A 19,598-nucleotide genomic window follows, 5' to 3' on the forward strand; every position below is an offset into this window, starting at 1 on the left:
ACAGATATCCAGAGTTCACATTAGCTCAACAGATGGAGAGAGGGGCAACAGCATGCAGCTATAAACAGAGAAATGCACAGTACCTGCAGCAACAGGTGGGGGCGGGGGAGGTAGGAGCGAGTTAGTCTTGCAGTGGACAGCATTGGGGGGGTTTGGGCCACTTTCTTTCATACCATACAGCTTGGACTCTTTGGAGAGCGTGCGGGGCAGAGAGGATCCCCGCGAGGCGTTGGGAGAATCCGTCTTCAGCGTCTTGGAGTTGTAGTGCAGCTTCAGGAGAAGCGGAAACATTTCAGATTATAATCTCAAACCTGGAGAGACAAGGACGTTCAGAGAGCAGCTGACCTTCACGTCTACGCCGGGGATGTAGAACACCGTCGTCTCCAGGTCGTTGGACTTGGTCTGCAGGGTGGCAGGGCCTTTCTTCCCGGCCAGGAGGTGAGTGGAGGAGCTGTAGGCCGGCTGCAGCTTCTTCTTCTTGGGAGGAGAATCCTGGTCCAGACTCCTCAGGATGCGGTCGCAGCTCCTACACAGAAGAAGAAGAAGTTCTCCATCGGCGAACATTTACGAACCCAACCAGTGAGAGAGGGTTTCACCTGCGCAGGGCGACGTCCTCATGCTCCGACTGCTGAGTGGTAGGGTGAAGGACGCACTTTCCGCTGTCGATCTCCACGCGCACGTCCAGCTCAAAGTCAATGTTCTTCTCCGGCGCTGGGCTGCTGAAGCTGCGGCTGGCTGGCGTGCCGGGCCAGCGTTCGCTGAACAGCTGGCTGACGGCCGAGAAGCCCGACGGCTTCTTATGGGACGGATGGCTGGGAAACACAGAGGTTTCCTGACCAACAGGCTCACATTTACCCCAAAACTCACCACAAAAAGGAGCCTCTGCTCTTTCCTTTGTAATCGTAACATGAAATGTTAATTTCTACTGCATGAGAGTAATATCTGAACTTTATGATGAGCAAAAAGTTTTCTAAACGAACTTCATCCAGCTCTGTTGCTGGGAGAAAAACCACAATTAGATAGAAATTACTACAACTAGCCATCTAGCTCAATAGATGTCAGCAAGGTTGATATCTAGCTCACTTTCAATCTATCCATCAAGCTACATAGCTAGCTAGCGACTGAGATGGCTAGATAGCAAAATCGCAAAATAGATATTCAACTATCTATCTGGCGATTCCGCTATCTAGTTTCCAGTTATCTATTTAGCTAGCTGGCTAGATAGATACACGATTAGCTAAATAGCTTTCCATCTATCCATTACGCTGTATGGATAGCTAGCTACCTCTGGATAGATAGATAGCCAGTTAACTAGTCATCCTGAGAGCTTGATAATCTAAATAGAGTTGGGCGGCTCCATTTAGACCCTGAAACTAAAAATCGCTCTGAGTTGTAGCCACGGTTTGTTCCAGTCCCGACTTTGTGCAAAAAGAACTGATATTAGAGATCGAGCTCCATCAGGTTGGAACAGGAACAGAGCAAACGGACACAACCCAGAGAACCAAACCGCGGCTTCACTCACAGCGGCCGGCGGTAGCTCGACGGTCTCTCAAACTCATCCTCCTTCTCCGAGTCCTCGGAGGACGAAGAGGACAGGTCGTCGCGCCTGGAGTCGTAGTGCTGGAAGGGAACGATGGGTGAGAAGACGGCGGGCGTGGCGGGGGCACTGAACACCGACTGCTGGCCCTCCGCAGAGGATGGAGGATGGAGGTGAAGGTGATGATGAGGATGGGATGGGTCGTCGATGGTGACGGACAACAGATCGCACTCGGACTCCTCGGGAAACTTTCAGAGAGGGACAGAGATTCAGACCGGCAGGATCCAGACGGACGGGCCCAACCATCCCGCAGGCGTAGAGACCGCCTGAAAACCCAAAGAACCAAAACACCAAAAGACGACGCGACCCGGCGTCCACCGACTGAACAACGCCATGAAACAGAGAAGCTTTTCTCACATGGATGGAAACCATCGACACCAGCAGACGAGACAAACTCCCTCCAAAGAGCGGCCATGACACGGACCAGACAGAACCCGGAACGGCTCTGACTGGGTCCAGCTGAAGGTTGACCTCATGCCGACAGCAGAGAGAAGCAGGACAGCAATGAGGGAGGAAGGCGGGAAATGGGACAGGAAGTGGAGGGGAAAGGGACAGGAAGTGGAGGGGAAGGAGACAGGAAGTGGAGGGGAAGGAGACAGGAAGTGGAGGGGAAGGAGACAGGAAGTGGAGGGGAAGGAGACAGGAAGTGGAGGGGAAGGAGAAGTGGAGGGGAAGGAGACAGGAAGTGGAGGGGAAGGAGACAGGAAGTGGATGGGAAGGGGACAGGAAGTGTAGGGGAAGGGGACAGGAAGTGGATGGGAAGGGGACAGGAAGTGGGGCTGGGCTGCTCTGATCCTGCTGGGGGACCATTTGGACCTTAAAGTCACCAGAGCGGTTCTGGGACGGAAACAGGAAACTGCTTCCTTTAAAACAGCTTGACCTTTCACACAGCCGGGGTCAGAGGTTCTTCTGATGGCACCGGGTCAGATCGACCCAAACAGAACCAGTAATGCCTCCATAGTCCTCCATTATTCCACCCACTTTCTGCAATAAAGCAGCAACACCACAGTATGATGCTGCCACCACCATGCTGGGCAGTCAGAGGTCAGATGGTGGGGGTAAAACATGGGGGGTGGGGACTGGTGCAGGTCGTTTTTGTTAGGAATAAGGTCAAAACATAAATATGAATTAAATACATTTATATTTAATTAATGAGGATAAATTCCTGATGAAGATATTTTGTCAGATTAAAAATATAAGAGAATTTAAAGATCTTAAATCACCTGTCTTTGTCTAATCTATAAAATGTTTCAAGTGGAGTTTCTAAAAAATATCAACTATTTAATAATTTTTTAATTTATTTTAAGAGTTTGTATATTAGCCTGATGCTTGGAAGTTGGAAACAGTTAAAAATGAGTAGCTTTTTGTGAACAATAATTAAGTCGCCTTTTATTGCCTCATTTTATCAAGAGCTCAAAAACATCGACATTATATTGAGAAACAACCAAAATGTTACTAAAGAAATAAAAAAACAGAACAAAAGAATCCTTTATATTTTCAGTAAATGCAGACCTAACAGGATCTGATGAGTTTTAAAAATGACTCACCTTTTGTTGCTGGTTTAGTTTATTAATTAGAATCTATAAAATGTCCTGAATCTGATCCATATGTGATAATCAGCATTGCATATTTTAAACGGCCGGTCCTGGTTTTTCCTCTGCATTTCCAGCAGCTGTGTCTCACCTGAGCGGCCGGCGCCTCGGCTGTCCCTGACCCGACTGCCGTTTGAGTCCCTGCGTCCTGCTGAGTTACAGGGATCAGACACGACGCATCTTAAATAGAGCAAATATTTCTTTACTGTTCCTCCTGAACGCGCCTCACCTGCGGCTCTGCAGGCGACCCTGCCACTGTTCTCTGCTGAAAAGCACAGAACCAGGTCATACCTGACATTTTCACTTCCTGAACCTACAATCTGCTTCAGTTTTGTTCATTTCCAAAACGAGTCAGCAACTTAAAATGTCCTTGTCGTCACAGAGTGAATATTTTTATATTTTTTACCTGTAAACCAGGGTCACTTTCCTCAGAAGAGCCGATCTGAGTGGGTTTTGTTTCCTAGTCGGAAGAACACAAGCTTGCATTATAAGCTGCCAACAGCTTCACATGCTGCTAACCGCAGAGCTAACTGTGAAAATACAAACCAAACCGGACGAAGCTGCAAAAACTAAAATCACTGAAAATCACTAAAATCAAACGGTGGGTATGCAGTGTATGCAGCGCATCGGGCGCTGCACTAGAGGCGCACAAAAAGGATGGGGGGAAACTTTTTCTAGTCGGCATTTTCTGTATTCAACAGCTGCTTGTGCATGAATGAAATGATTAGTAATAGAGGAACGGCACTGATTAGGCGCCCCTCCATCACCCACACACACACACACACACACACACTAAGCGGCCCTTGGAGAACGCACTGAGGTGTGTTTTTTTTTCTTTGAAATTTGAATTGTAGTAATGAACTCGACAACAGGGAGCTAAAGACGGGCGGCAGAAAAAATCTCCGGGGGACAAAACAGAAAACAGAAGAGGGGGAGGGATGAAGATGTTGAGAGACGAAGAAAAGCTTTTCAAAGTGGTTGAAAGACAGAAGGTAAGTAATGTGAGACAGGAGAGTAATGTATCAACATGTAAATACTTATATTAACTTAAGCTGGCCTAAAATGACAGGTGGCTGTTGTCTCGTTGCCACCCGCCCCATAAACTACGGAACCGTCTCGTATTTGACTCTTAACTGTTGTGTGCCGTATTGAACCCACACCGGGCGCAATTTGTTTCCCATTTCTATAAATGTCTGATAGACACAGGCTGTCACACAGATCTCAACAGTAACATAACACATTAAATGTTAAGGTTATGTTGAGCATTAAATGTTAAGGTCAGCTAAAATGTTGTGGCGTGAGCTAAATAGGACCTTAGAAACAAAACCTCTGGCAAAAATACAGACGGTGGTGGGAAGAAACACATTCCAAGCTGAACAACTTCAGTGAAATTGAATGCAGGTGATTTTTTAAAAAAATGTTTCGGCGACATTCAGTGGCGCACAGTGAGCTGCATGATATCAGACAGGATGGGCCAGGAGAGGAACACTAAAGAACCAGACATCATTTATTATTACTGATACTTTAATTAAAGATGAGTTGTATAAGTTTATGTTTGTATCAAACAAACTAATCTTCAGTGTCACTAAAGCTCAGAGACTCAAAACAGTTGGTGACTCTTGTTCTAGGACTACACTAATAATATACACCGCTTACATTTAGAAAAGTGAATATTTAATTTTCTAGCTAGCTAACAAGCTAAATATTTAAGTCAGAGTTTACAAACACAATATTTACCTTGGATCTTAATATTTACAATATTTGGAACTAAATATTTAGCTCAGAGCTAAAATCTTTAGAGCTACAAATTTAGCTTGCTAACGAAATATTTCATTTGAAAATGTGACGACCGTGTACAAACGGCTAACGGGTCTATGGAGCCTTCAGCAACACTTACATATAGATATGTAGATGATTGTGTATCTATGTGTGAATTAATGAGGACCTGAGTTTCCAAATAAAATCACTTCAGCTGCAGAAAAGCAGCTCAAACAGCCAGAAAAGTCCCAACAGTCAGAAGAACGCCGCGTTCATCACGAACACTGAAGTAAAAGCTGAGCTCCGGTTTCAGGTCTCAGCGAAACATGCAGAGATGTTAGAAAGACTAAAGGAAAGCTGCTGATGCAGATTCATAACAGGATGACATCATGAGGCAGTATCAGTTATTGATTACGCAGCATTAAATCAGATGTTTTCCTACAGAAATTAATTTATTAGTGAACTAAGAGCTGAATGCTTGTTATGCCTCCTGTTGTGATTCGACTCTCAGCTCATCAGAGGACAGATCTGATTTGGTTTTCTAACATGATTTAGTTTGAACCGTCTACCTTGAATATCTCTGCTGGGCTGACAGGTGAACGTTCAGAGTCCAGAAGCTGAACTTTATTCTTTAATTAAACAGAAAGTCATGAAGAAAACAGATCCGTTAGAGCAGCAGACAGGCAGTGGTGTGAGGTGAAGCTACGCTCCAAAACTGTTCCTGCATCGTCTAATGAGGATCCCTGCTGATCTATCCACGTCCCGCCAGCAGGGGGCGCCGGACTTTACCTGGTCATGGATGTTGAAGGTGACCCGAGGTGAAGGAGCGGACACGTCCACACGTACTTCTGGGAAATCATCCACATCCCCGACCTTAGAGCTGCAGACAGAAACGTTACAGAGACGCTTTCTGTGACATCAGCAGAGCTGAGCCAATCAGCAGGAAACGACTAATGGCTGCAGAGCATCCTAACGTTTCAACGTTCGCACTCTGACCTCTGGCGTTCGATCCGTTTCTGAGGCGGCCGGCCCGCCGCCGCCGAGATGCTTTTGGAGCGGCTGTAGCTGGGTTTGTAGCCGAGGCCCCACTTATCCTTCAGGGAGGCGGCCTGGAGGAAACAAACGGGTCAGAGCAGAACCAGAGCCAGAATTCTGACTTCTGCATCCCCAGAACCAGGCAGCATTCAGCTTCTATGCTCCACTAATCTGGAACAAACTTCCAGAAAACTAAAGACCAGCCGAAAGCTGGATCCAGCAGGATCCGCATCGAGACGTTTCGATTTCCACGACTTCTGGAAATAAAACCTGATTAGAAATGTTTCTCACTCAGGGAGGAATGTGTTAAATAATTACAACACAACACTGGATCTGTTGTAGTTTAGGGGCGGCTTTGACCTTGAACTGACCCTCATGCTGGAGCGCCGCAGCTTCTTCCTGACGTCTCTCCTGATGTCCTGGACGGCCACCGACTCCAACTGCTGGTAGCGCTGGATCTCCTGGTTGATGGTTCCCTCGCTGGCGCCCAGCTTCCTGTAGACACACAGGAAGCGCCGCGTCTGCACAGCGTTCACACACAACCTGCACCGCTCCGCGGGACGCTCTTACTTCAGGTCGTCGATGACCTTGGCCTGTTCATTCAGCTCCCGGATGTCCACCACCCTCTTGGTGACCTTCCTGCCGCGGGCATCCAGCGCCGCGCCGCACGTCGCCTGCCGCCGGGGGTCAAAGTTCTCCTGCAGGGAGCAGAGCGGACCGTCAGCCCGTCGGGACTGAACGCCAGTCAACACGTCACCTGAAACCCGAATCGCGACCGGATCGATTGGAAGATTGATGAGCGATTGATTGACCCTCCACCACCATCACCGCCTGGGGAACCAAGACCGCCTCTAAATCACCCCAATGATCAATCAGCCGCCAACCAGCATTCTGGGACCAGAAGCTCCATGTGAACCCAGCGGACCCAGAGTGGTTCTACATACGCAGGCCCAGGAGAGGGGCCTCTGGGCCCGGGCCCCGGACGGGGAGCCGCCGTCGGAGCCGTCCGCAGAGACACTCTGCGGCCTGGGGCTGAGGCCCAGGATGTGGTTCACCAGGCGTCTCTTTAGGGTCAGCCGGGGGCTGAACGGCGCCTCACAGCTCTGCAGGAAGGAGACGGGCGGGGTTTACCCTCTGACCCCAAACAGGAAGGAGGAACTCAAGCAGCTCTGACACAAAAACCTTCTGCCAGTTTACTGTTCAGCTTCAAACAGAAAAATCTTCCACAGACAGAAACCTGATGACAAGTTTCCCTGCAAACATCAGCAGCTTTTCTTTAACTCACATAAAGCAGGTCAAATTTTCAGCTGGTTTTTATAACTTTTAGCTCTACAGATGATAAGCGTCTGATTCTCGGCTCCGTCTGAACCGAGCTCGGCGCTAACCGGACCGGGTCACTGACCGTGTGGACGGTGGGCAACATGGTGTCGGCTTCGTCCTCGTCCGACAGGTCTCCCATGTTCACCGAGTTCTGGTCGGCGATGTCGTCGGCGTCCTCCTCCCCCGTCAGCGACGTCAGCGTGTTGCCCAGGGCGTTCAGCCGCTTGCCGATGTTCGGGTCCATGTGGACGTCGATGCCGCACATTTTCCACAGAACGTTGAGCGTCCAGGTACCGGCGCTGCTGCTCTCTGCTCCAAGACAAACATCAAAGCTCATTTTTCTGAAGCGGCGTCTCACTGAGCCTCATGAAGACGGTGCCTTGCCTGCAGACGGCTGGCCGGTGGTCCTGGAGCAGACTTCATACGTCCCGTCAGGGACGATGCCTGCAAGCCGACACAGCAACGCAACATTCAGGAGGCGACGCAACTCCAGCAATCACATGAAACGTTTCAACATACACCACTGGATTAAACGTCAACAAAGTCAACTCGCTACGCATGGAGTCAGGAAAACGACACAAAGAATTTGGAATAACAAAGTTTTGCTCTTAATTGTCAACCATAAGAGTTTCACATCTCACAGGCCTGGAAGAAGTTCTAATTAAAAAAATATTTAGTTATCCTCTTTTGTCAGTACTCCAGTAAGCTGACACTGTTTTGTCTTGTTGATTTTTGTAAAACTCAAATAAATTTATATATATATATATATTTAGAAAGTGTGAAGTAGATCAGCTGTGCTAGCTTGACTATGAAAACCTTAACGAGTGGATGTGCTGTGGAATTCGGTGTTTCAGTTCAGCTCCAGTTTAAACACTCACATGCGTTCATGACGAGGTCTCCCCGGACTTCGGGCTTCCAGTCGTCCCAGGACGTCTCGAAGCCTTCGGCGAAGCGGATGCAGAAGTTCTTGAAGTGACCTTTGCTCACCAGAGACTCGGAGGAGCAGGCGGTGATCAGCGTGCTCTCGATGGTCAGAACCAGAGCCGAGCCCGTGTCGAAGTCGATGCTGTGGTTGGCCTGAGAGGGACGGAGCACAGCGGGTCACAGTTAACGGCAGAACCGGCAAAAACAACCCGTTTCATCCATTCACAGAAGCCAGAGCTGCATGGTGACATTTCACTCAGAAATGAAGTTGAAACCCTGATTGAATCTTCATTTGGATCCAATTCAGAGGGAAATGTCTCTGACAGATTAGCGTTAAAAACACCCAGAAAGCATTGATTCAGCTCCCCAGAAGGCTAATATGATGCTAATCCCACCAAGGAAATCAGAAAACATTCCAGGAGATTTTAAATGTCAGAGTCGTTTTCCTCGTGCATCACCACCGACCTCCGATCAGGACAGAGATCCACACACACAGGCCAGAGCTGGCTCTAGCTCTCCTCCACTTAAAACACAGCAGGCAGCCGACAGGAAACAACACATTTCAAAATAAAAGCTCCACAATCAGAGCAGAACCACAGCAAGCCACCAGGCAGGACGGAGGAGCTGCAGGTTACTTTGTGGGGGGGCTTTGGCTGGGCCGCTGCTGCAGAGCTCACCTCCGGCCCTGACGCTGCTGGTCCTTTCTACAGAAACGGGTGACAGCACAGCTGGGTGACCTTCAACCCCACACACATGCTAGACGTGAGCCTGGATTTTCATCAACTCTGATTACTCTGAAGGTTTTAGGAAAGCAGCTGCTGGTTAATCCAGCAATGAGAGCAATCTCAGTGAGTTAGCAGACAAGATTCAGGTTATAAAACAAGGATTTTAAGGCAGAAATGTTCAGTTATGGATAAACAGAGCAAACAACCTCCATTAGGAAGGGCTTGCTACAGAATGCTGTCTGCTCACAACAAGACGTTTCCTCGTTTTTAGCTTCCACTAACTACCATGTTGGTTTTAGCGTTAGCTTCTGGACTTTGGGTCCAGATGAACCGCAGAGTTTAGATGCCGATGTTTCAGGCAGAGCGAGTGGAGGCCGCTGGGGTTGCCTGGTGATCAGGTTACCTGTGAAGCGTTGGTGATGGGCAGGCAGATGCCCAGGTCGTTGACGGTGAGCTGCAGGAACAGGGTGCTGAAGGCCTGGGCCGAGGTCTGCTGGATGCCCGGCAGCTTGTCCACCACCTCCTTGGTGGCCATGTGGATGTCCTTGTTGAGCGCCAGCCGCTGCTCGTTCCAGTTGTCGTACGCCGCCTTGTAGTTCAGCCAGAAGAGAACGGCTGCAGGGACAGGAGGCAGAGAGCAGAACCAGAACAGAACCAGTTTGAGCTCTGGTGCTTTAACAGAGCAGTTTTAACGTGCGACGTGAGCCGAACCTCTGTCAAACGCCACTGGCTGAGCGAACACGATGGGCCGGTTCAGAGTAATCAGAACCGCCTCCTTGTCCGACGAGCCGCTGATCTCCTCCTGCAGCGCGTTCCTCAGACCGATCCGGGTCCGGAAGTACGCCACCTGGTGGAAGTCTGAGCCGGCCTCTTCGTAAACCTGCAAGACGGACGGGGAAATGAAAGAGGTTCCGGCCGGGTCCGGTGCAGAGGGTCGGCCGGCCGGTACCTGGTGCTTGACGATCTGCCCCAGCGCCAGGTTCAGGTCCACCTGGCACTTGCCGAACAGCTTCAGGTAGCTGCTGCTGCCTCCGGGCTGAGCCTTGCACTGGATCCGGTTGGACAGCTCCAGCTCTATCAGGCCCGTCTCGAAGCGCACAGCCCGCATCGACGGCGTGGTGGCCGTCATCTGGATCCCCTGGAAACACGGTGAGGAGAGCGCCGCCGCTAACAGTGAGCTAACGCCGAGCCAACTATGAGCCATCGCTGCACTAACCTTGAGCTAATGCTGAGCTAACGTTAAGCTAATTGAGGGCGTTTCTTCTGAACCCACCTTGAACATCAGGCTGAGGGAGTAGAGCAGGATCTTGGGCTTGTCTGCGTCCGTGGACGAGTCGTGTTCGTTCCACAGCGGGATCGGCTGTTCGCCTCCTGCAGACAGAGAGCACAGCGTCCTGAAGGAACCAGAGCAGACGCTGATGACGGCTACGCTAATGCTAATGCGCAGCAAACCGATCTCAGTTTTTTGTTCTGCGTTATGAAGCAGACTGGAGTAGATCAGGAGGATCCTTCACTTACCGATAGAAGTGGAAATCGATTTTGAATCGAGTTGTGAGCCATTATAGATTCAAAGTCTGAAGACAGGAAGTCGAGCTGTGTCTGGAGTTTCACAATAAAAGTCTGACGTTTACCTGAAACCTTCTGGATGACTTCGTTGACTTCCTTCATGAAGACCTTCTGCAGGAACACCAGGTGGTTCAGCAGGTCAGTCGTCAGGTTGTGTTCAAACGAGCCGATCTGTCGACACACAGAGCAGCGTCTCAACACGATGTGGCATCAGGAGCCCGTTGTCACGGCAACCCTGCCCACCTCAGCAACGCATCGCAGGTAGTTGCCCTGCAGGTAGTTGCCCTGCTTGGCCGGGAAGTCGTCGGGGGCCCAGCTCTGGTCGGAGTGGCTCTCGTGGTCCTCCATGATGTACTCCCCCGACATGGTGACGGGCGGCAGGGACAGACTGGCGGACGGGGACATGGTGGACATGTCCACCGGGGACACCTTGGACTGGAAGCACAGCTTGTGGCTCGGCAGCTCGAAGGTGAAGCTGGTCTGAGCTCCTGAGGAGCAGAACCTGATCAGAACTGGGCAGAAACTGCCTGTAAACAGGTGGGGGAGGGATCACCTGTCATGCCGTGGCTCTTCACCGCCCCCATCTTGTACTCTGCTTTGAGCGAGGGCAGCAGGGCGGCGCCGATGGTGATGCCGTCCATCATGGCGCTGAACTTGAGGACGATGGGCTTCTTCTCCAGGCCCTCGGGCAGCTGGGGGAACTCGTTGGCCTCCACCGGCGTCTGGTTGATGCTGGACGACTTGTCTGGCGGCTGGGGGGTCGGCGTGTCCTCACGGTTCGGTTGGCTGCAGCAAAACATGGCAGCAGCCAATGAGAAGGAGGGGGCGGGGCGGGGCATCAGGCAGGGGCACTGACTGACACCAGGACTAAAAACGACGGACGGACATTTCATTGATCTGAGATTAACCAACAGAGAAACTCTGATGGAGACACTTCCTGCCAGCTGGACCTCAGGGGTTAACCCTGAACTCTGAGTTTAACCCTGAACTCTGAGTTTAACCCTGAACTCTGAGTTTAACCCTGAACTCTGAGTTTAACCCTGAACTCTGAGTTTAACCCTGAACTCTGAGTTTAACCCTGAACCTGGAGTTTAACCCTGAACCTGGAGTTTAACCCTGAACCTGGAGTTTAACCCTGAACCTGGAGTTTAACCCTGAACCTGGAGCTCCGTCAAACCGATAAGCTGGCGCTGAGGAACGTACGTGTTGGCGGGCTGGCGGATGAGGTCGGAGATCTGCTTGGAGAGTTGGTGGGAGCTGCGGACCATCATGCTGTGCAGCGTGGCCGGGTGCTGCGGGATGTTGATCATGATGGAGCCCACCTTGAAGATGGCGGCGTTGTTGGTCCTCAGGCCCCGCTGGGCGCTGTACAGCGCCTGCGACTTGGCGATGGTGCACTTGACGACGGTTCTGAAACACGGGAGGAGCAGAGTGAGCGGAGGGAAACCTGACGGAGGATGAAGACGGACTGTGAAGCGTCATGCAGAGTCAGTGACGATGGCTGGAGACGACCCACAGGGGAAGAAATGAAATGACCTCCAGCTCCAGAAACATCTGGATCTGCTCTCGCCTGACATGAAGTCAGGCGAGAGAAGATGCCGCTCCGCCAGCATGAAACACAGATGGACCCTGAGGAAGACAAGCAGCAGGCGATGAAGGACGGACTCAGCACAGCAGCATATTCAGAGAAATCTGTTTCGCAGATACAAGAACCCAACTGGGCACAGATGTTGCTGTTCTGAGATGGCAGCCATATTTAAAGACAGCTGCCATCTTGAAATACTCTCTTCAGTTTCATTGTCCAAAATGTAATTTTTTGATGTCAAATCATACATAGTTGAACTCAGAAATCATACTGGGTTTTTTTTTCAGTTTTCAACATGGCTGCCATGGTGGCCATGGAGAATAAAGGCACTAAAATCAGCAGCAGTTATTTTCAGTGGTGGGCACAGACAGAAGTTAATTCACTGAACAAGACTCTTAGCTACGCTAACACTGAACTGCTAAACACACAAAGCATTTAGCATAAGCTAACACTAAGCTGCTTTAAAAATTTGAGGATGGTAACACAAACCTGCTAACCACATAGAAATTTCCGGAAGCTAACCCTAAACACATAAAAACAAAATAGCTGGAGCCAATGCCAGACCTCAGCTTCTGATTTCATTATCACTAAAGTTGCAAGGACAGGATGAGCCAAGACGAAAACATACGATGTGACCTAAAGTTATGAAAGTATGAAACTTTCTGTGGCAATAAATAGCTTAAAAAAGGCTCACAAACGGCAGCCATCTTGAAAACTGTCTGTGATCCTGAAATGCAGGTGGCTGATGGGAAATCTGAGGGTTGATCATACAGGTGTTTATGCCACAGCTGACTGTTTTTCCAGAGATATGCTGCACTGCATGAGACGGTGGGTTTACTGATGCAGAGGTCACTGGGGTCAACATGAACATACAGAAACTCCTGCTTAGCCGTGCTGGTGGGAGACGTGGGGAAATCCTCCAGTCTACGCAGTTTACCGGGAAGACAAAGAAGAGCGAGGAAGAAGAGAAGAAGAGTCAGGAGGTATTGAGCTATGGAGATAGATAGGCTGGAATCACCTGCGGTAAATAAAACCACATCAGCTTCTGATCCCACCAGTTTCTATAGAGCTGATCAAATGATCAGTTCTACTGTCAATTTATTACAAATAGCAGCTTTAACTCATTGGATTTATTTCACATTTAAGTTTCAATTATTGTTTTTAACCAAATTCTTAATAACCCAATCAATTTAATTTCCATTATTAATCGTATTAGTTTCAGTGGAGCCCAAAGTGGGTCCTGGAGGCCCGGGATCCTGAACCTTTTAGTTCTCTCCCTGGTACCAACAACCTTTTCAGGAAGTCAATGTTCTTCTTAGGCCTCTAATGATCCATCATTGGATGCAGGTGAGTTAAACCAGGGAGAGACTAAAACATGCAGGATGCTGGGCCTCCAGAACCCACTTTGGGCTCCGCTGGTTTACATACTCAATGACCTTAATGACTAATTTACTGAAAAACTTCCTACCATTTAGGATTTATGAATCAATTTATATGTATATTATATATATATAATTGATGTTGTTTTAACTTAATATGGTAGGAGTTTGGTTTTTGTTCATCGGTATTGGGCCATCGGTACTGGTTCATCGGTATTGGGCCGTCGGTACGTACTGAATGTCCGGCGTGATTCCCTCCAACAGAACGATGTTCACTCCTCCGATGTGAGCAGATGCGCACGTCTCCGTCATCTTCTGGTGGAGAATATCTGCATGGCAGAGAACACCTTCAGAGCCGCCCGTCCAGCAGGGGGTGCCGTTCGCCGCCGCCGCAGCAGCAGCTCTCACCCTTCATCTTCTCCTTCAGCGTGAACGACCCGTGGATCTTCTTAAGCTCCGCCTCCATGGTCAGGCCGCCGATGTCGGCCTCCAGGTGAGTGCGGTTCACCATGCCGATGCCGAACACGATCAGCGTGACGTGCTGCGGCTCGCCGCTCACCAGGCTGCGCCGCCGCCCGCCCGCAGCCCCAGGTGGCCTGCCGGGCGTCGCCGGCTCCAGCTGCTCGTTCTCGTTCTCAAAGATGACCTTACAGAGCGACTCTGACGGCCGCCGCCCACCCTCTGCAGACAGGAAGTTCAGCCTGTCAGCCACTCAGAATCAGACAGGAAGTGGCTGGTCATTAATCATGTGACAGGAAGTGGCTGTTTTTTGTTAACTACAGCCAGGAAGTGGCCGGCTTTGGTCAGTCATGTGACAGGAAGTAGTGATGCGCGCTGACCTGAGATGCAGTTCTCCGGCGAACTCTTCTCCAGGATGCCGGTCGGGTCGGAGATCAGGGAGTAGAAGTTGAGCAGCTTGTACATGTTCTGCCAGCACTCTGCCGACGGCTCGCTCTGCTCCGACACCGTGATGGAGTCCGAGTCGTCCATCTGGATCGGCATGTGGTCCGCCACGTCCCGGGAGCCCTTTCTGGATACCTGGGGGGCAGAACCAGAACCCATTACCCGGTACCAGAACCTCCTGAAGTTAAACCACATCACAGTGTTTCTGCTAAACCTGGGAGTCTGGAATGACCAGTGGCGCCCTCTACAGGTTCAGACATTAGTGAGTTCAGATTCAGAGAATATAATGATAAATTTATAATAATAATCTGAGGCTGATCTGTTTAAAGATTAAATATTTCAAAATCGATAGACAAGAAGCTCAACATTCCTCACTTAATTGTTGAAGGAGTTCTCATATAGTCATTACTTCATTCTGGTAATATAAAGACTTTAATCTCCATAAATTAAGACATTTTAATCATTTTTATTTAAAAACATGATGCTTTTTATTTATCTTAAAAGTAAAATTTATATTTTTTTTGTACATTTTTGGGTTCATTATTGCAAATGGCCTTTTTAGAGTTAGTTCTCTAGTTAACAATTAATCAATTATTCCAATAATCATGATTAATTGATATAAATTTCAATGATTGATTCATCAATTATTTCAATAATTAATCAGAATTAGTCATGATTAAAACACTTGAACAATCAATTAATCATTCCAGCCTGTTTCCTGAATCTTAGCGCTGCCCCTCCCCTGTCCGTTGCTACCTTGGAGGTGCGGCGCTCCGAGCGCCCCAGCGAGCTGCGTCCTCGGGGTTCCCGCCGCCCCAGCGTGTCGATGCTGGACGGCGGCCCGTTGGCGGGAAGCCCCGGCCCTCCTCCTCTCTTGCTCTTCAGCGTCTGCGTGGCGCCGCGGCCCGCGCCGTTCAGGCTGCCGCGGGAGCTGCGGCTGAAGTCAGAGGACAGGATGTGGCGGTAGGGGCGGGCCCTGAAGGTGGGGGTGGGGGAGGTGGAGCCGGCGGTGTAGCGGCTCAGCTTGATGTCGGTCTGCGTGGCCTTGATGTCGTCGATCATGGTGCTGAACTGGTGAATGAGGCGCACCAGCGCCATGTCGACGCGCTGGCTGATGGCCTGGCAGGCTGTGGTGAAGTCGCAGTGGAAGGTGTTGTAGTGGCGGCGGTTCAGGTCGTGGAAGGAGAGCGGCGCCCCCTGGGGGGCACTGGCGGACTTCTCCATCACCACGGCGTTGACACTGAAGGTCTCGATCAGCAGGGCGGGCTTGAACTCCAGCGGGGGAAGGTTGACGGTGCCCTGCCTGGAATCACAGAGGCTCAGAATCACCTGCCGGTTCTGATCCGATGACCGGACTTCCTACAGCGACTCGCATCACAGAGCAGCTCAGGAAAAGCAGAAATGTTACAGGAAATGATCAAAGTAAGAATATTTGTCTGCTTAAAGGGGCAGTACCATGAGTTTTACATTTTATAGCATGTTTTAATAACTATGTTACCTTCAGTTATGAAAATGATGTAAATATCAAGAATGAGTAAGTTTAAGCCATGAAATTGGGCCTCTGTCTCTTTAAGAACTGCAGCTGTTTCTGAAGCTCCGACTCCAAAAAGTCATTCCAAAATGGCTCCTGTATTAAGGAGCTCAGCAGATGTTTACTAGTTGCTGCTGGCTAGTCTGAAGGAGCCGTAATCGAAAACAATTTAAACATCTCAGAGTGAAATAAATCCAGATAAGCGATGGGTTAGGGTCAGGTTTCTACCTCCTGGACTTCTTGTTTTTCCGCTCCTTGGTCGTATCGGAGTCCACGATGTCGGCTCGCAGACACTCCAGGTTGCCCGAAAATGACAAATGTTCTCCAAAGTACATCTTGTAGCTGAGGGGAGTGGCGTCCTGCGCCTGGATGCCGATGTAGCCCAGCAAGGGCTTGAAGACAACCTGGAGCCGGAGAAAATCAGGAGGTTTCATTAGACCAGTCTGCTCGTGTTTCCATGTAGCGCTAGCAGCTGCGTAGCCTGCTAGCCGCTGCAGCTAGCGACGCAGACCTGCAGCTTTTACTCCGAGTTGATTCATGTCGACGTGACCAGACTGTTCCAATATAGGATGAACAGGAATCTGTCACATAAATGTTCGTAATATTTATCATCTGAGTTCTTTAAATGTGGCTAAAGTTAACGTTGAGGAAGTTTCCAATGTTTTGATACATACAATCTTTATCCTATCTGGATAAAACATATAAAAAGTTTCATTAGGCAGAGGTGGTCTGAACACAGCGGCGGTTGATCTGTCGGTGTGTGTTGACGCAGACAACGCTAACACAGAAGACGCTAATGCTAAAGCATGAATCCAGTCGGCTCACCTGAGCGTCGGCCAGCTGCACGGCGGCGGGACACTGGTTCCCCTCCTCCACGTCCACCAGGTCGTCCTGACTGGTGCTGTGCTGGGAGTGCGTCCCATCCAGCGTGTTCTGGTCGCTGGACAGAACCGTGTTGAAGTCCGACGCCGAGGGGATGGTGGGCAGGGTGCAGGTTCCGCCTGGCAGGACAATAAAGACACTTTCAGAACTGGGCCGAGGGAAGAACCGAGTCAGTACTGCACCTAGCCTCTAAGCTAACAAACACCAAGCTGACCTTGTGGACTGCTAGCCTCTAGCTAACAAACACCAAGCTGACCTTGTGGACTGCTAGCCTCTAGCTAACAAACACCAAGCTGACCTTGTGGACTGCTAGCCTCTAGCTAACAAACACCAAGCTGACCTTGTGTGCTGCTAGCCTCTAGCTAACAAACACCAAGCTGATATTGTGGGCTGCTAGCCTCTATGCTAACAAACACCAAGCTGACCTTGTGGACTGCTAGCCTCTAGCTAGCAAACACCAAGCTGACCTTGTGGACTGCTAGCCTCTAGCTAACAAACACCAAGCTGACCTTGTGGGCTGCTAGCCTCTAAGCTAACAAACACCAAGCTGACCTTGTGGGCTGCTAGCCTCTAGCTAACAAACACCAAGCTGACATTGTGGGCTGCTAGCCTCTAGCTAACAAACACCAAGCTGACATTGTGGGCTGCTAGCCTCTATGCTAACAAACACCAAGCTGACATTGTGGGCTGCTAGCCTCTATGCTAACAAACACCAAGCTGACCTTGTGGGCTGCTAGCCTCTAAGCTAACAAACACCAAGCTGACATTGTGGGCTGCTAGCCTCTAAGCCAGGGGTGTCAAACTCCAGTCCTCAAGGGCCGGTGTCCTCCAACTTTTAGATGTGCCTCTGCTGCACCACACCTGAATAGAATAATTAGGTCATTAGCAAGGCTGTGGAGAACTGATCTACACAAAGAGGAGGTAATGTAGCCATTTCATTCCAGTGTTTTGTACCTGTGGCACATCTAAAAGCCGTAGGACAGCGGCCCTCGAGGACTGGAGTTTGACACCTGTGCTCTAAGCTAACAAACACCAAGCTGACCTTGTGGGCTGCTAGCCTCTATATTTGCAGCAACAGGACGGTAGCTGAAGTCCAGAGATTCTAGAGACAGACATGGAGAGCTGAGAGCTGGTTCTGTAGTCTGGCCGGGTCCGGATCGCCGGCAGCATCATAAGGTTCATGCAGCTGGAGCCCAGCGGGCCTCACCTGGCTGGGAGCGACTGAGTGGGGAGTCGTTTGACGCGGAGCCGGCCCGGTTCCCCACGGCGTTGGACATCCAGTTGTAGAAGCTGACGGAGGATGGCTCGGACAGCAGCGGATGTTCGGTCAGCATGTCCGTCCCTGCAGGACGGGCCGGGTCAGAACCAGGAGACACAAACAGGTTATGTTCTGGTTCATTAAAACCCATCTGCTCTGAACATCATGAACTCATTCACAAACAGGAAGGTGGTCAACATAAACCTGACCAGCAGGTGTCACTGCTGGACCAAAAATGGGTCAAAAATATCCAGAACTTTGATATCTAAACTTTCAGTTTTCAGGCTATTTCATGTAAAATAACTTCATTTTTCACAGTGTGAAAATGTTTTATACAGGTGATTCTGAACCAAACTGAGATCCAGCTGAATAATCTCACTCTAACGGACTCATCCAGTAAATGAAGCCGTGGATTATAATCCCACATTTCACCAGGTTAAATCAGCACTATAACGGGGTTGAGGCCATTTAATAATCCATTATTCTGATAATTAATTAGATAAAACAGTCCGTAGGCCTTTTTTATACAATGTCAGAAATATATTAAAAGATGCAAACAAATGATTCAGTTATTTTCTAAAATAAGAAAATAAATATTTATGTCCTAAAATGCAGTAACAGAATTATTTTAATGAACTTTTGATCATTTGTAGCAGAGCTAAAAATACCGTAAAGGTTCAGAGCTTTCTGCTGGTCTGAACAGTGTAGGACTGACCTGGACATCAGTTATTCATTAATGATTAACAACAGGAGGTTGTTTTCCCTCGTCTGAACCAGGTGAAGCTAAAACTTTTCCGGTGGAATGACTTTTAATTTTAAATGTTTTTATTTATTGTCCAGTTTCGGTTTTGTTTCTGCTCTGCGTCGTTCTGTATAATCCAGTTAGTGATCAATCAATGACTGATTAATTAGTGACTCATCCCTAATCCCACCAGATAAAACCTGGAGTTTGCTTCGTCCTAACGAGTGTTTATTGCTCTGGTTTTACTGATGAACTGGTTTTGCTGGGATTCCTATGGCTCACCTGTGCGTGTGAGGGAGCTGCTCTTGGCGGCGGCGGCTGTGTCGCTCCGCTGCGGCGTTCCCTCCAGCAGGTTGTGCAGGCTGCGGAAGCTGCCCGTCAGGTTGCTCAGCAGGCTCTCCTTGCGCGGGCTGTCCCTGGCCGGTGGCCCTCCGCCGCGGCTCACGTGGGCCGGCGAGTCGGCCGCCGTGTCGCCGCTGGTGTAGCTCAGCGACTGGTAGGGATGCGAACCCTGGGTGTGACAAACAAGCAGAGTGCTGGGCGAGGTTACGACGGCCGCCGGGGTGTTTCATCTCCATGACAACACAGATAAATGGTCTGGAGAGTGACAGGGGAGACTGAATAGTTTAGGATGGAAGAGACGACACTCAGAGAGACGCAGAGGGAGAATGGACGGAGTCACCGGGAGAAACGCCTGCAGAGCTGCAGCACGGAGCTGCAGCACAGAGCCAGAAAAAACATGAGACCAGAACCAGGACCAGGACCGGCCTTAGAGGTAAATCTTGATGAGCCTCATTAAAT

General features: G+C 49.7%; 1 protein-coding gene across 19 annotated transcripts in view; it reads right to left on the reverse strand.

Moving 5' to 3' along the window:
- kiaa1109 (KIAA1109 ortholog) overlaps nucleotides 1-19,598 on the reverse strand; it is a 77,246-nt gene that overhangs the window by 16,883 nt on the left and 40,765 nt on the right. For 3 of the 19 annotated variants that reach the window (XM_023353300.1, XM_023353298.1, XM_023353297.1), the window contains exons 44-77: nucleotides 19,080-19,308; nucleotides 18,005-18,139; nucleotides 16,741-16,916; nucleotides 16,144-16,319; nucleotides 15,141-15,687; nucleotides 14,321-14,519; nucleotides 13,890-14,162; nucleotides 13,717-13,810; nucleotides 12,976-13,026; nucleotides 11,721-11,927; nucleotides 11,071-11,303; nucleotides 10,761-11,005; nucleotides 10,583-10,688; nucleotides 10,225-10,322; nucleotides 9,901-10,089; nucleotides 9,663-9,831; nucleotides 9,355-9,566; nucleotides 8,862-8,930; nucleotides 8,181-8,379; nucleotides 7,687-7,746; nucleotides 7,385-7,611; nucleotides 6,927-7,085; nucleotides 6,553-6,680; nucleotides 6,354-6,477; nucleotides 5,944-6,056; nucleotides 5,737-5,827; nucleotides 5,517-5,576; nucleotides 3,596-3,649; nucleotides 3,419-3,454; nucleotides 3,281-3,340; nucleotides 1,523-1,785; nucleotides 597-812; nucleotides 346-526; nucleotides 84-270 (exon numbers count right to left, since the gene is read on the reverse strand). In XM_023353300.1, the coding sequence (XP_023209068.1) occupies nucleotides 84-270; nucleotides 346-526; nucleotides 597-812; nucleotides 1,523-1,785; nucleotides 3,281-3,340; nucleotides 3,419-3,454; nucleotides 3,596-3,649; nucleotides 5,517-5,576; nucleotides 5,737-5,827; nucleotides 5,944-6,056; nucleotides 6,354-6,477; nucleotides 6,553-6,680; nucleotides 6,927-7,085; nucleotides 7,385-7,611; nucleotides 7,687-7,746; nucleotides 8,181-8,379; nucleotides 8,862-8,930; nucleotides 9,355-9,566; nucleotides 9,663-9,831; nucleotides 9,901-10,089; nucleotides 10,225-10,322; nucleotides 10,583-10,688; nucleotides 10,761-11,005; nucleotides 11,071-11,303; nucleotides 11,721-11,927; nucleotides 12,976-13,026; nucleotides 13,717-13,810; nucleotides 13,890-14,162; nucleotides 14,321-14,519; nucleotides 15,141-15,687; nucleotides 16,144-16,319; nucleotides 16,741-16,916; nucleotides 18,005-18,139; nucleotides 19,080-19,308 (5,566 nt within the window). The remainder of the gene's footprint in view (nucleotides 1-83; nucleotides 271-345; nucleotides 527-596; nucleotides 813-1,522; nucleotides 1,786-3,280; nucleotides 3,341-3,418; nucleotides 3,455-3,595; nucleotides 3,650-5,516; nucleotides 5,577-5,736; nucleotides 5,828-5,943; nucleotides 6,057-6,353; nucleotides 6,478-6,552; nucleotides 6,681-6,926; nucleotides 7,086-7,384; nucleotides 7,612-7,686; nucleotides 7,747-8,180; nucleotides 8,380-8,861; nucleotides 8,931-9,354; nucleotides 9,567-9,662; nucleotides 9,832-9,900; nucleotides 10,090-10,224; nucleotides 10,323-10,582; nucleotides 10,689-10,760; nucleotides 11,006-11,070; nucleotides 11,304-11,720; nucleotides 11,928-12,975; nucleotides 13,027-13,716; nucleotides 13,811-13,889; nucleotides 14,163-14,320; nucleotides 14,520-15,140; nucleotides 15,688-16,143; nucleotides 16,320-16,740; nucleotides 16,917-18,004; nucleotides 18,140-19,079; nucleotides 19,309-19,598) is intronic. The other 16 variants (XM_023353316.1, XM_023353315.1, XM_023353299.1 and 13 more) reach the window with 15 other exon arrangements.

Source organism: Xiphophorus maculatus, chromosome 19, assembly GCF_002775205.1.
Source record: "Xiphophorus maculatus strain JP 163 A chromosome 19, X_maculatus-5.0-male, whole genome shotgun sequence".
Lineage (NCBI taxonomy): Eukaryota > Metazoa > Chordata > Actinopteri > Cyprinodontiformes > Poeciliidae > Xiphophorus > Xiphophorus maculatus.